This window comes from Oryza brachyantha, chromosome 5 (assembly GCF_000231095.2).
Source record: "Oryza brachyantha chromosome 5, ObraRS2, whole genome shotgun sequence".
Lineage (NCBI taxonomy): Eukaryota > Viridiplantae > Streptophyta > Magnoliopsida > Poales > Poaceae > Oryza > Oryza brachyantha.
In genome coordinates, this window is record NC_023167.2 from 17,280,811 (window position 1) to 17,296,293 (window position 15,483).

A 15,483-nucleotide genomic window follows, 5' to 3' on the forward strand; every position below is an offset into this window, starting at 1 on the left:
ACATGAGAATTTTCAAGCAGAGTAAGGCCCCTTTTGAATCCAATTATGGATTTGATTACTGTAAGTACACTTACCGTGAGAACACTTTTCAAGCTCCTAAACGACATGTTTTGTGAAAAAAATTATATATAAAAAGTTTCTTTTATCTTATCTTTCTAAAACAATATTTTCACTTTATATTGGTTAATGTAATCACTTATATTCTGAAATTGCTACATAAAAATAAAATAATTATTCAATCTAAAATCTCAAGTATCCCAGGCAGAGTCTAATTATATGGAACTATATGTTTGTCTCTTAAAAAAATTAATTTGTTTCAAGTCTTATGAGCACTTTACAGATATAAGCTAAGAATGACATAGTTTTCAGAAATGCTAACTCTTTTTTCGTCTTTCCCGAAAATATGCGTAAGTCAATAATGTCATTAACTACTTTTAATTTTTCTAAAGCAACTCAAATGTCAATTACAGTGGAATGGTATCGACTGACTTTGGTTACTTCTTATGTGGACTATTAATATGTCCGTAACTGCAACTAACCATATCGATAAAAATGGCATGAGACGTAATAGCATAAAGCAAGTGACTCCAGTTTTTTAACCAACCAGTTTTTCTACTGGATTTTCTGTTTTATTGTATGGCATGCTGTCTGGGAAGGATATATTCGCTTTTAAATTGTACTAGTAATGTGCCCGTGCTAACGCTACGGTGTCGTAATATATTTAGCAATAAATAATTAAATTTATTAATTAGTCAAATTAAATTTAGTAGAAACACCCCAATTACCCATTAAATTAATGTCATACAAAATATTTATGTTCATAAATTATTAAATTACATCTTAGTCATATTAATTTTGCTAGTATCTATCCAATTGAGCTCTAGTTTAATTCAAGTCATATATCAACTGCATTTTAGATAAAGTGCAAAAATGTCATTGTCTAGAAATATTCAACCGAGACCATCAATAATCACATCTAAGTATTTCTCTACTACTATTAACAATTTCTACCCATTTTTTTATCATTCGGCTGCTATCCAATTGCTCGTGTCGCATCACGTCGATTCCTCACAGGCTCACGGCCCATTCAAAGATCACTTAGTCTCCGATTCCCCTTATCTTCTCCTTTCCAAACTTGCAGGAAAAATCTATGTTTCTATTTTAGATCCTACTTCTTATCGCTTCTCTCTAGAATCCTAATAGATTCGATAGCTTCCAACTTGGTTTGACACCAGGAGAACAAATGAGTACATGATCACAAAATGGTGAAGTCATGGATGTAGAGGTGTAGCGGCAGTTGTCGGCCGGGAGGCTAGCTGTGAAGATGTGGAAGTAGGCATCATGGTAGAGCGAGCTTGTCGATGGCCTGTTATGTCCGATCTCTGAACCTACAATGTAAACAGAGAGGAGACAGGAAAAGGAAAAAGACATAGTAGGAGGAAAGTAACTACCTTTTTATTTCGATTATATGCAGTTTGTCTATTTATTATTTTGCACACCGGTCACTAAATGACCATTCGAAAACTACCAATTTAACCCTGATACAATATCGGCACATAAGAAGTAGAAAATATAAAGTCAAAATACTTTCAAGTTTCAACACACTGTGAAAATAATCCTTCACATATGTTGGTAGATATGTATGGCAGGATAGGCAGCTACCTTGATAGAGCAAATATTCACTTGTGCAATGACCCAAGGATTCACGTGGAACATTTGGATCTTGTTGGTTAAAAACTATATTATGGGGATATGCATGTTGCTGAATTGGTGACGGATTGTTCAGTATAGTCATAATATTTCAATGAAGGATTATTTTTTCTGAAAGGATCACTCTAATGCTTGGTGTCGCGTCCTATACCGCTATACATGTGGTAGATGTTAAAGAAAGTAATCCAAATATCATGTTCCGGATTTGGAGTTGTCTAAATCCACACTTTCATTTCATGATTAATCACAGAATAGTCATACTGATGAATTTAATTAAAAATCAGTATGAACTCATAATTAAATGACTGAAAGCTACACTAATGCAAGAAAGTAAACTGCTAGGGTATGAGTGTTATATATATGGTTGTTCACAACCTCTAGAATATATCATCCCCCCATATATCTAAATATAAAACAAAAGTGACATAATCTAAAAATAATTTAGATAACATTGCCTGCAGATAACACATTCTGGAGATAACACATTCATCACTTTATGTATAAAGTGAAATATGAACTATATTTGTCCAACTGAAGGAGATACATACCTTTTAAGTTGAGATTGGGGGAGGTTGGCCGAGAGGAAGACAGACCATGTGCTTTTAGCATGCAATAGGAGACTCCCTGTCAAATGGAATCAAGAACTTCAGTCCATGGGAACCATCAGTCTTTTTAGCCTAATGGATCGCCAAAATAAGTTTCACTGACCACCATCAATACCCATCTATGTGTGATTGATAAAATAAGCATATAGGAATATATTTCATACATATGATTCATAGAGTACTTAAAAGTTCAGAAAAACAAAGACTACATTATTAGCTCTGCTTTGCTTAGTTCAATGGATATATTTTGATGGCCTGCTCAGATCATTTATTACAACATATATGCACTTTGAGGTAAACCATACAAGTAATTCAGTCAAGAACCAAGTCCTAATGCCCTATCAAAATCCTTAATGGAGGTATGTACAGAAGCATAGAGGTACTACATCTATAACAAATTAACATGTTAAATTTACTCATTTGCAGCCTTGCTCCTTAAACCATAAAGAGAATATTACAGGACATTACTGAAAAGACAAGGACTGGAACATATGCAATGTGTTAATAAGAAAGACATTCCTGATTTTTTTTACTTTACTACTAATTTGCATGAAACAGAGCATGCACCATAAGCATAAATGGAAAATTTGATAAGATTCATGTTTTTTGGCTTTTAATTTTGTTGAGTTGGAACATAATGAGAAACAGAGTGAAATCCTTTTTAACATAATGTACTTTTTTAGCAGAGAGATTTTCATTTCCATTCCAGAAATGTAAGTCCATGTTAAGTGGCCTGATGCTTTGAATATCATTCAAGTTCTTTGAATTGATGCATTACATTTGTTTTAACAAATCGTTAAAGCTTCAGATATGCAGAATAGGCTTTGATTTTACTTTTAGACAACAAGAATTTAAACAGTCATATGTGTGCAAAAAATTAATAGTATCATCTATTAAAATACGGAGAAAGTAAAAAATATGACGAAATACAATATATTTTAGGAATTAAACGACATTTCAGACTAAAGATTTTTGGCCCATCTTTTAAACAAGCATTATTTCAGCTATGGATGTATCATATGTAGATTATGATCCCATGATTGTATTCCTCAGTTCGCAGAAACATCTACCATCCCTCCACAAAAAACCATTGAAATGAGCCAATCGATGACTCCCAAATCCACCAAAGTTGGTCACAATCAGCCGTAACAAACCATCCTGCACAAACGGGCACAAGCAAATTTAATAGGGAAAGAGCAAAAGCAACACCCAACACTACAAATGGCTGAGGGTGGGTGACGCAGCATGGGGGCAGCAGCAGGTGGCGTCCGTCAGCGGCAGGGCAAAAACGGAATGGGCGCAGCTTCCGTCGGCGGTGGGGTAGGAGCAGGTGGCGTCCGTCGGCGTGGGTGCGGCCAGCAAGCGAATGGGAGCGTACCGTGCAGCCGGCAGTGGGCGTCGCCGCATCGGAGTGGGGGCGGGAGCCTGCGCCGGCCGTGAGCGTGGGCGCGGCGGCGGCAGCGGACGAAGGCACGAACTGTGGGGGCAGATTTCACCGCGTGGCCGAGAGCATGGGCGGCTTTGGTGGAGGGCGATAGAGCTGAGGCGGAGTCCTGCCGGGAGGAGGCGGCGTCCTGCGCCAGGAGGGTACGGCGTCCTGGGCCAGGAGACGGCGGCGGCGTCCTACACCGAGCGATGGTGGCGGCAACCTGCGCCGGATGGGGGCGGCGTCCAACGCGCTGGGCGGCGTTGGGCGGCGTTGGGCGATGGCGGCTGCGTCCTGCGCCGAGAGGGGGCGTCGTCCTGCACCGGGCGGGGGCGGCGTCCTGCACCGGGCGACGGCGGTGGCCTCCTGCGCCGGAAGGGGGCGGCGTCCTGGGCCGGGCGGCGGTGGCGCTGGGTGACTTGCGTTTCACAGCAATGTCGCCAGAGCGTATCTTGCGTAGGATTATGGACCATTAGATTTGTGTATTTAATGGTGAAGAATAGAGGTGATAAATCCTATATATATATTTTTTTGGTGGTGTGGCCATATAAAAAATTTTAACTCCTTCTTTCTAGATACTTACGATTTTATTTTTAACTCAACTCATATATATCTGCATAAAGTTGCAAAGAGTAAAATATTTTTCATTTTTTTCAAGCTCAATCATTTGTTCCCTAATGCATTTGACCCATCGACACGCAAATACAACAATTACTCAAAAATAAAGGTTTGATAGGACAAATAGAAGATTTTTTCTCTACTGCTTAAAAAAACGCAGATGTCAATCCTCCCTCTCCCATCACGCGTAGCACTCTCACCCCGAGAATACCGTAAAAATCGTACAACACACAGTGTTTAAGAGAAAATCAGAACAAATTAATAACTTTTTTCTACCCGGGCTATTTATTGAGTTGATTTTCAATAAGCCTATAAAACATTTTTTCTATTTCAGTAGTACGTATTCCCAATGGACCCATAAAACAATTTAGGTCCTGTTGCAAAAGCATAGTTTTTTCTTAAAAGAGATACTCTCACCATTCTAAAATATAAATATTTTTAAATTTTAAATTTTGTTAGTTTCCTCTTATTCATATGATTTCAGAGTCCAACGTGTACTTAAAATAGAAATCTAATCAATTTAAAATTTAAAAATTAACCGTTGAGATAATAAAAAAAACTTGCGCAGGAAACCGTCGCGTCTGTCGGGTTTGTACGGCTCAGGGTGCGTGTCAGCGGCGATCGCGCCAGCGTCTGCATCGCCGGCGCCGGCGAGCGAGCTTTCCTCCACCGGTTGCACGAGCCGTTGCCTCCCCCGACGCGTGCGCGTGGCTAATCTAATCCTCACGTCAGGAATCTCCGGCGGGACCCGGCCATCCACGTGAGTACGTGACTCTGTACCCCTATTTCTTACTCCGTTGTCTGCCGTGCGCCGCTGATTTTTGTTACTACCTCCTGAAAGTAGATTATTTTTCGTTTTTTCCGTGTTCAATGTTTAACCATTCGTTTTATTTAAAAATTTTATGATTAATATTTTTATCTAATGATAAAATATGAATAGTACTTTATGCGTGACTAGTTTTTTTAAGTTTTTATACAAATTTTTTAAATAAGACAAATGATCAAACGTTGGACACGGAAAAGCGAAAAATGATCTTATTTCGGGACGGAGGTAGTACTCATAAAAAAGCCTTGTTTAGTTCCTAATTTTTTTTTAAAATATCACATCGAATTTTTGGACACCTAAATAAAGCATTAAATATAGATGGACCAAAAAACTAATTGCACAGGTATGAAAGAAATCTTGAGACAAATCTTTTGAGCCTAATTAGTCCATGATTAGCCATAAGTGCTATAGTACCAACATGTACTAACGACGGATTAATTAGGCTCAAAAGATTCGTCTCACGGTTTCTAGGCTAGCTGTGAAATTCGTTTTTTCATTCGTGTCCAAAAACCCATTCCAACATCCGGTCAAACATTTAACGTAACAATTTTCACAAAATTTTTCAGGATCTAAACACCCCAAAGTCTCCTTCCCAAGTTCTATTTTGACTCGGTGTTATGAGGGCCCATCGCCATGAAAGCAAACGATAACACGTCGAATATATATATAATTTCTCGATGATTTTTTAGTGTTTTATGGTATATAATTGGATTTGGATCACCCTTATTTGTCCATGTTGGCCTATAAAACCCGTTTTTATCTAAAAAAATCCGTTTGGTTATTTTAGCACATATCCACTCATCCAAATTCGTACAGTTTCCAACACAACCACCCCGAGATCTAAATACGACAACACCCAATCTGGACCGTCCATTCCCTGGCTGGAGCGAATCTGAGCCGTGCAATCCTGAGTGCGGATCCGCTAATGGCGCAAAGGCGAGGGGGTGTCGAGCCTACCGGTTAAAACGCCCAAGTCAGTGGCTCTCGTCCTCCTTTCTCCTACGCGGCCGGAGAGGAGGGGAAGGATCTCGCTGTGGCCATAGCCTCGCCTCGGATCCAGAAGGGAATTCGTGCAGATCGATCGGCGGAAGGAAGGGGAGGTGGGCGCGAGTGAGGGAGGGAGAGGGAGAGAGGAGGGCAGCAGCGATGGGGAAGGCCGCGGCGGTGGGGACGGCGGTGGTAGTGGCCGCGGCGGTCGGGGTGGCGGTGGTGCTGGCGCGGCAGCGCCGGCGGAGGGAGCTGGAGCTGGTGGAGGGCGCCGCGGCGGAGCGGAAGAGGAAGGTGGCGGCGGTGATCGAGGACGTGGAGCACGCGCTGTCGACCCCGACGGCGCTGCTGCGGGGCATCTCGGACGCCATGGTCTCCGAGATGGAGCGCGGCCTGCGCGGGGACATCCACGCCATGCTCAAGATGCTCATCACCTACGTCGACAACCTCCCCACAGGGTAAGCGCCTCGCCTCGATTCCGATCTGATGTCTGTTCCCTTTCGGTTACTTTTGTTGGATTGTGGTTTGCGAACTTTGTGATCTAAAAGTGGAATTGGGAAAGGCTTCGGAGTGACGCGAATCGGATGGGAAAAAGGCTCTTTACGGATCGTGTAACCGTGGGGATTTATTTCCGTGCTTTGATTATGACCGACTGCCCTTTTGATGGAATGGTAGAAAATATGCGAAACATATTGTGAACCATTGAAAAATCGCACATTATGGTTATCCAAAGGAGACTGAGAAGGATAAGGTTCTATTTTGATTTTGGTGGCTCATTTTTATGAATTGGGATCGTCTTATGTATGATCAAATTTTATAGCTTTGTGAACCAATATAAGCATAATAACTGAAAGTTAATTTCTAGAGATGATTTTCGTGGATGAATACTTAGGACATATGAAATTGCCTATCTAACCTAGATAATATAGGACTTCCTCACTCCCCTATCAACAGGTCGTATATGGTTCTTAGATGATCTTAGGTTTTGTGATCTCAAGTAGATCTGCTGGTAATTCCTACTTTGACTTTCTACAATTGCTGGATCAATTCGCATTGTATTATGAATAATACGGGATTGACTTGTTTTTGTGGTGTTTGGTTTGCAACATTGGCTTGATTTATTAAAGATTAAGTGATAGGTTATTAAACAATGTTTGGCAGGGAATTCCTTAATATTGTGGTTTCCTTTTGCCATCTGGCCAATTATATCTATCAATCGAGCTAATCTCAAGGCATAGTTGGTTTGGTCATAAGTTTCTCTTGTAGACTAGAACCTCCATGCTGTTAAGCTGCAGGCACATTCAGAATGAAGTTTCATAAATGTAATGATCCCTTATTCGATCAGTCTGTTAAGCAAAACTTACTCACCCATAAACACACAATATTCGCTGCTGCTTACTTCCAAGAATCATACTCAACTTCATTCCTTGATCATATCAATGCTCCTTTTCAGAAACGAAGAGGGGCTGTTTTATGCGTTGGATCTTGGAGGAACCAACTTCCGTGTCCTGCGAGTCCAGCTCGGAGGAAGGGAGAGACGTGTCGTCCGGCAACAGTACGATGAAGTCTCCATTCCACCACATCTGATGGTCGGAACTTCCATGGTAAGAATTTACTGCTTGATGTTAAATTTCTTGGAGCTGTGAATTTTAATTCATTCTTTCCTTATGTATTTTCTGATTATCAATACAGGAATTATTTGATTTTATTGCTGCTGCATTGTCAAAATTTGTGGATACTGAAGATAATGGTCTCCACCTCCCAGAAGGGAGGCAGAGAGAGCTGGGTTTCACCTTTTCCTTCCCTGTGAACCAAACATCAATATCATCAGGAACACTCATCAAGTGGACAAAGGGCTTCTCCATCAATGATGCAGTAAAAATCAAAACTCTTTGGCTCATGCCCTGACTAGAACACTATTCTGATACTTCTGTAAATACATAAATTATGTTGCACTGTTTCTTGACAAAGCTTGATTGAATATGGCAGTGGCATATTTTGATTAGTTAATCGCTACAATCTCCTTTGAACACAATTGTGTATATTGTGATCAACTTAATTCGTTTTTTCAAAAGAAATGTTGACCTTTGGTCAAGAAGCATATTTAATTCAGGTGCTTTAGTAATATTATGTTTGCCTGGTTGATCATATGTTCTTGAGCTTTCAAGCATCCAACATGAATAATTTGGTTTTGATCAATTATCTTCTGAATTAGGTTGGCCAAGACATTGTGTCTGAGTTGAGCAAGGCCATGGAGAGGCAGGGATTAGATATGAAAGTTACAGCATTGGTAAGTTAATATATATTAATCTAGCAATTTCTGCATCTTATCTATGGGTCCCATTATTTGAGACATTGGTAGCCGTCAGTATGCTGCTTTTGGTGTCTTCACAATCAATGATTTGATCCAAACATTGTTGACGTGATGTACCATTGATGTTGTGTAGGTTAATGACACTGTTGGCACATTGGCTGGTGGGAGATATGCGGATAATGATGTTGTTGCTGCCATAATATTGGGCACTGGTACAAATGCAGCATACGTTGAGCATGCTAATGCAATTCCTAAATGGACCGGTTTACTCCCTAGGTCTGGAAATATGGTTAGTCTTTGAACACATTCTTTTGTTTGAGACTACAAACTTCATTAGACCATTGTCTAATGTCTTATACATGAGCCATAGTGAGACTCTTATATGTTAGCCCTACTCAATAAATTATGTAAGCATGGAATTATTTGGTGTTATCTAGGTAATCAACACAGAATGGGGGAGCTTTAAGTCAGACAAGCTTCCTCTGTCAGAATACGATAAAGCCATGGATTTTGAAAGTTTGAATCCTGGAGAACAGGTATTGTATCACAAATTCCCAATATTTTCCTCCCTTTTTGTTTAAGGTGAACTACTTTAACTTGTGTTTCCTTCTTTGCATCAGATATATGAAAAGATGATTTCTGGCATGTATCTTGGAGAGATAGTGCGAAGAATCTTGCTGAAGCTTGCTCATGATGCTGCATTGTTTGGAGATGTTGTTCCACCAAAGCTGGAGCAACCATTTGTACTAAGGTATATTTTCCAATTCATATCTCATTAAACTTTCATGCCTTCCTTTCTGTCATCATGGCAAACACCATTTTACTTTCTTGCTAGCTATTTTCTGATCATATTTTTTTCGTAACTTATGTGAGATTGGATAAGAATTCACATGATATAAGGACCTTAGCCCTTTTCTCCATTAACTCACACCGGTGATGATATATGCAGATAAATAATAGATAGGGAAGTTGCGTGTATATCTTGTAAATTACCGTATTACATCAGTTAGCAGATCCATGGAAGGTGACAAACACGGAATTTTTTCTGATTTATCCATTAAATAACTTTTGTAGTCAATTCTCATAATTGTGTGCAGCTAGAAGTTATCTTGCTTGGTTGGGTTGGTTTTCGCCCACCTCTAAACTACCGTACCTTTTATGCTTACTTTGAGTATATCTGATTCCTGAATCTTATGCAACTCTGGTATCATTTTTATAAATATGAAATATCTTAATTGTGTTATCTCAGGACGCCAGATATGTCAGCCATGCATCATGACTCGTCACATGATCTTAAAACAGTTGGAGCTAAGCTAAAGGATATAGTGGGGGTATGATTTCTTGATCCAAAGTAGATACTCAACCCTGTCGAATGAGCATCACTTGCTTATCTATGATTTGATCTTGTGTTCAGGTAGCAGATACTTCCCTCGAAGTAAGATACATTACCAGTCACATTTGTGACATTGTTGCAGAGCGTGGTGCACGCTTGGCTGCTGCTGGTATATATGGGATCCTGAAGAAACTAGGTCGGGACAAGCTGCCAGGTGACGGCAGTAAGATGCCGAGGACTGTCATTGCCTTGGATGGTGGGCTCTATGAACACTACAAGAAGTTCAGCAGTTGCTTAGAATCAACTCTAACAGACCTGCTTGGGGATGCTGTCGCCTCTTCGGTGGTTACCAAGCTGGCCAACGATGGTTCTGGCATTGGAGCTGCTCTCCTTGCAGCCTCGCACTCCCAGTATGCTGAGATCGACTAGCTTTGAGGATGAACTTGACGAAAGATGAAACAAATTCCGCTTGTAGCTTCTCGTTCCCCCCTTCAAATCCACCATAATACTCCTTGTTCCCCACTTGAAATCTTACCATCTTTTTTTGGCTATTCTGCGGACACACTTAAGTAAGTGCATCTGCAGCGGGATATAGCTAGTATAGCGCCAATGAGTTTGGAGGTTTTCTAATGGCATAATGGATGGCAGTAGCAGACTAGCAGGGAAATGGAGGCACGGGCAGTTCCACTTCCATTCCTGTTCTGTCAGATTCTTTTCCCCTTGATTGATGTTGAAAACCAAGATTTTAAGATTTTTTTTCCCTCTGTATTTTCTCTTCGTAATAAAGAAGGGGGCATAATCGAATTTAGCTATCTGTGCTCTTGTTTGATCCCATAAATGTATGACTGAGCCACTCTTGCTATCTCACAATTTTATAGATGCATTTACAAAGGGATGGCGAATATGTATGCGTGGTAATGGTATCTACCTGCTCTCCTAACTAGTGTGCCGTCTCTCCTAGATGGTAACCGTTGGATCAGGTTAAATTTCTTATTGACCATTTGTTCTCAGACGATGCTATCCAGGCTGCCCTTGCCGTCGTCGACCCCCTTGGTATCAGAAAGCTGTTTCCGGCGGCTGCCACCCCGGACCTGCAGGAACGGCGCGCCATCGCCGTCGTACTCCGCCGCCTTCTCGTCGGCGGTCGTCTGGTGCCCCTGCTCGCACCTCACCAGTATCTGCAGAACGTCTCTCATCGTCGGCCGCGTCGCCGGCTGCGCGCCGGTGCATATGATGCCGAGCTTGAACACGACCTCCACGTCGTCGCCGTACCCGGCGTCGGTGATGCAACTGTCCGCCGCCTCGGCGATGCTTCTGCCCGACTGCAGGTGCCGCCACGACCATTCCGCCAGGGAGCCGTGCTCGCCGCCGTCGTGGGCCTCCCTGCCGGTGATCAGCTCGAGGAGCACCACCCCGAAGCTGTACACGTCGACCTTCTCGTTCACCTTCCTCGTGTACGCGCACTCTGCACAAGACGAACGTGACGAGCACAAAGTAAGCTGCTGTGCTGGAGAAGAGCACAGGGGAGAAAAGTGGCGAGCAGCATGGTGGGTGAGGTGAATTACCGGGAGCCATGTAGCCGAACGATCCGGCGACGGCGGACATGGTGTCCGGCGTCCCGGCCTGGACCAGCATCCGGGCGAGCCCGAAGTCGGCGACCTTGGCCCTGAGGTCAGCGTCGAGCAAGATGTTGCTGGACTTGACGTCCCGGTGCACGATCGGCGGGGAGCACTCGTGGTGCATGTAGCAGAGCCCCCGCGCCGCGCCGACGGCCACCCTGATCCTCGCCGGCCAGTCCAGCGGCGCTCGCCGGACCGACGGCGCTCTCGAAGTCGCGCCACCGGCCAGCCATTTGTGCCCGTGGAGCCACTTGTCGAGGCTGCTGTTGTCCATGTACTCGTACACGAGGAGCTTCGTCTCCGCGCGGGAGAGGCAGCAGAGGAGCTTCACGATGTTCGTGTGCCGGACATGGCCGAGGATGTCCACCTCCGAATCGAACTCCCGCTCGAGGTTCTTGTCCAGCTTGCCGCCGGTCCAGATACGCTTCACGGCGACGGTGCCGCCCGTGCCGCCGGCGCTCCGGGCGGTGTACGCGACGCGGTAAACGCGTCCCGAGCCGCCCTTGCCGATGACGTTCTCGTCGGCGAGCCCCCTCAGAACGGAGGCCTCGCTGAAGTCGAGCGCCTGGAAAGGGGTAAGCTTCCATGCCGGTTCTGTCCGCCCGAGCCGCTTCCGCCTCTTGATGTCGCGGACGATGAAGAAGGCGAGCCCGCCGATCAAGACGACGAGCACGGCGCCGGCGGCGAGGAGACCCGACCGGAGACCCGGCGATACGCCGTCGGATGCCTTCGCCGCGGCGCACGAGCGCATGCTTGCGAATTTACCCGCCCGCGGCGCCGATACGCAGAGACCGGGGTTGCCCAGGAAGCTCTCTTCGTAGGCTGGGACGGCGAGCGCAGCCGGGATCTCGCCGGTGAGCTGGTTGGACGACAGGTTAAGCTGGTTAACCTTCAGCGATCCCAGCGCCGTCGGAATAGCACCGGAGAGCTTGTTCGACGAAAGGTCCAGCAGGGTGAGCACCGGCATGGAGCCCAACCCCGCCGGTATCTCGCCGGTGAGCTGGTTCATGCTGAAGTTCATCTGCGTCAGGCCACTGAGCGATCCGATGCTCGCCGGGATTGCCCCGGACAACTGGTTCCGTGACAGGTCCAGCTCCTGCAGCAACGGCATCCCGGAGGCGAACCCATCAGGTATATCGCCGGAGAACAGGTTGTTGTGGGCGTTGAACTTCTGGAGCTTAATCGCCGTCGCCGGAAGCCGACCACTGAAGCGGTTGTTGTGGATATAAAGCCCCGTCAGATTCCAAAACAGCTTCTCCGGTAGGGTTCCGGTGAGCTCATTGTCGTTCAGGAGCAAGTTTATCAGCTTCGTCTCCGTCCACAGAGCTGCCGGCACCTCGCCGGAAAGCTCGTTGTCCTGGAGCCGAAGACTCATCAGCGCCGGGCACGCTGCAAGACCTGCCGGGATTGAGCCATTCAGCCGGTTGGCGGAGGCGGAGATAATCCACAGCCCGCGGTTCTCGCACACCCCTTCCGGTATTGGCCCGGTGAGGTTGTTGTTGTCGACCTGGATGTCTCGCAGAACCGGCGAGTGCTTCCCGAGCTCCGCCGGAAGTTGGCCGGCGAGATTGTTCTGGAACAGAAGCAAAAACTCCAGCGCTGGAAGCTGAGCAATGACTTCTGGTATCTTGCCTGAGAACTTGTTCGTGTTCAAGTTCAAGTATCGAAGATTCATCAAGCTTCCGAAGCTTTCTGGGATCAATCCAGTCAGCTGGTTTACAGATATGTCAATCTCAGTTAAATTTGCTGCTCCAATTTTGCCATTGATGACGACGTCGCCGGCGAGTTTGTTGCTGTACAGGTATAAAAACTGCAGCTTTGGAAGGTTCCAGATCGCAGGAGGTATTCCTCCGGTGAACGAATTCTGGGATAGGTCGAGGTACTCCATCTCCGGCATCTCTGTGACGTAGCTGGGGAATTCGCCGGTGAGATTGCAGTTCGCCAGCCAGACCGTCTTCAGGCTCGTCAGGTTCTTGAACGATCCCGGCAGCTCACCGGAGCTGAACGAGTTCACCTCGAGCTTGAGCGTGTCGAGGCTCGTCAGCTCGCCGAGCTCCGCCGGGATCGTGCCGGTGAGCTGGTTGCTGTTGAGAGTAAGGACCTTCAGATTCTTCAGCTTCGACAGCGCCGGCGGTATCTCGCCGGTGAAGTTGTTGTTGTTCAAGGAGAGACTCGTCAGGTTGCTGCCGAGCCTGTCAATGTCGGCGGGGAGGTCGCCGCCGATGCTGTTCAGCGAGAGGTCGATGGAGGTGATCCCGGTGCAGTTGTAGAGGAACGCCGGGAAGCCGCCGCTGACGCTGGTGTTCTGCAGGTTGAGCACCGTGAGCCCCGTCAGCCCGCCGATGGCGTCGGGGACGGCGCCGGCGACGGTGACGCTGGGGAGGGACAGCGACGTGACCCTGCCCCCGCTGTCGCAGGACACGTACAGCCAGCGGCAGTGCGGCGCCGCGTCCGTCCACGACGCCAGCGCGGCGGGGTCACCCCACGCGCGTTTGATCTGGAGCAGGAGCTGCTTCTCGTCGCCGCCGCCGCCCTGCTGCTGCTGCTGCTGCTGCCCCGCGCCGCGCCGCGCGAGGCAGGGCAGGACGGCGACCAGAACGATGAGGCGGAGGCAGTAGTAGGCTTTGCCGCTGGGAAATGCCATGGCTTCGCGTGGTCTTTTCGGTCGCCGCCGGCGAGGCGAGAGGCGTGCGTTCACTCGGCTCGGCGTGTGTGAGCAGCAGCTGCAGCCATCGCGGACTACGCGTGACAAATGTGTCTGCCCAATTTATATAACGCCGTGTGAACTGTGAATGGGCACGTGCTGACTTTCTGCCTCACTCCGTTATCCTGTTTGTTAATTAATTATTGAAATGATCAAGAATTTAGGATTAGTTTTGCTGGGTGATGCTTGCTTGGAAGTTTCAGCCATGCTCTTTTATAATTTGATACTACCTGTTCACCAGTTGGTGGCTTCATCTCATATCTTGTTTGTTTGTATTTTTCCTGTTGGTCAGAGTTAGACGGTGACATGTTCTGAAAGGGATATGTTCTAGATGGTTTTATTACATGGATTAGTTACCTCACGTCTCTTCGCTTATATTTAAAAATTTAAATTTTTAACATTAAATTTAAAATTAATTTTAAGGCTTTTTTACCTAATTTTTTAACCTTAACTTTTAAAGATCACTAAGACACTAACAATACCGATATAAAAATTTTATTCACATATTAAATGTTATTTATAAATATACCAATCCGCGTAACGTGTACTAATTGCAGCATGTCATAATTTACCGTTTATAAGCAAAAAATTGATATGTAAAATTCTATTTTAGAGTTTACTTAGCCGGATTTTGTTGTACTTTGTTTTCAGCCTTTTATTTTAAATCACAAGCAAACATTAAACGGAGTTTTATCCATAAAATGTTTTTTATTAATAAGTCCTTTTATTTATAGTAAGTATAATCTAATAGATGAGACACATCTTTAACCCAGTTGTGATATCTTTTCATGATCAAAGGTAAAACAATATGATCCGTCGGTTTGGACTGTAGCGTGTGCCGGCGTATTACTCAGCCGTCGGCTGAATGGTCAAACTATTCGGAAGCACAACATTGTCCATCAGTTACGACAAGAAAGATTGGAATTTCAAAGGCTTCTTCGTAAATCGCACGATCTAGTTGCTACGTAGCAACGGATCTGAAAGAAAATAACTATAGGCGCTCGATATGTTCTTTCTTATCCTTTAAAAAATATTTCAGTCACTCTTTCAGTCTTTCTATGGACCTATACCAGCAAAATTTAGCGTGAATTTAATCATCTAGCTGTGGTCCAGTTGAAACTTGAAAACAATTATCTTTTTTATTTGTTTTTAAATAATATTTTCAAACCGATTGTAACAAGTCTCCGCCTATCTCTACAGATAAGATTTTCGAGATTATCTGGTGGTCAAGCACGGCATGTAAACTTTTTTTTTTGCGCCAAACGTTGATACCCTTCTTTTTTTTTTCTTCGAGATAAACAGTTCGAACGACATGAAGATCCGAAAGGTGCATCGTCTCGT

General features: G+C 44.8%; 2 protein-coding genes across 2 annotated transcripts; one reads left to right on the plus strand and one right to left on the minus strand.

The window, feature by feature from the left end:
- Nucleotides 1–6,151: 6,151 nt before the first annotated feature.
- Nucleotides 6,152–10,657, plus strand: LOC102711067 (hexokinase-5). Its single transcript, XM_040523801.1, has 9 exons — nucleotides 6,152–6,630; nucleotides 7,626–7,776; nucleotides 7,865–8,047; nucleotides 8,388–8,462; nucleotides 8,620–8,775; nucleotides 8,924–9,022; nucleotides 9,107–9,237; nucleotides 9,736–9,817; nucleotides 9,901–10,657. Exons 1-9 carry the CDS (start codon nucleotides 6,332–6,334, stop codon nucleotides 10,246–10,248), a joined length of 1,524 nt encoding a protein of 507 aa, XP_040379735.1. The 5' UTR covers nucleotides 6,152–6,331; the 3' UTR covers nucleotides 10,249–10,657.
- Nucleotides 10,658–10,661: 4 nt separating this feature from the next.
- LOC102704707 (receptor-like protein kinase 5) lies at nucleotides 10,662–14,082 on the minus strand. The gene is made up of 2 exons (XM_040524387.1): nucleotides 11,385–14,082; nucleotides 10,662–11,284 (listed from the first exon to the last, which is right to left on the minus strand). The coding sequence occupies exons 1-2, from the start codon at nucleotides 14,080–14,082 to the stop codon at nucleotides 10,827–10,829; spliced, it is 3,156 nt and encodes a 1,051-aa protein (XP_040380321.1). The 3' UTR covers nucleotides 10,662–10,826.
- Nucleotides 14,083–15,483: the final 1,401 nt, after the last annotated feature.

Excerpts from the sequence above, each read along its gene's own strand:
- LOC102711067 (XM_040523801.1), top strand. The coding sequence starts at position 6,332 with ATGGGGAAGGCCGCGGCGGTGGGGACGGCGGTGGTAGTGGCCGCGGCG. Across the intron at positions 6,631-7,625 it reads GTCGACAACCTCCCCACAGG|AAACGAAGAGGGGCTGTTTT; the intron begins GTAAGCGCCTCG and ends GCTCCTTTTCAG. Across the intron at positions 9,818-9,900 it reads AGCTAAAGGATATAGTGGGG|GTAGCAGATACTTCCCTCGA; the intron begins GTATGATTTCTT and ends TCTTGTGTTCAG.
- LOC102704707 (XM_040524387.1), bottom strand. The coding sequence starts at position 14,082 with ATGGCATTTCCCAGCGGCAAAGCCTACTACTGCCTCCGCCTCATCGTT. Across the intron at positions 11,285-11,384 it reads GTTCGGCTACATGGCTCCCG|AGTGCGCGTACACGAGGAAG; the intron begins GTAATTCACCTC and ends CGTCTTGTGCAG.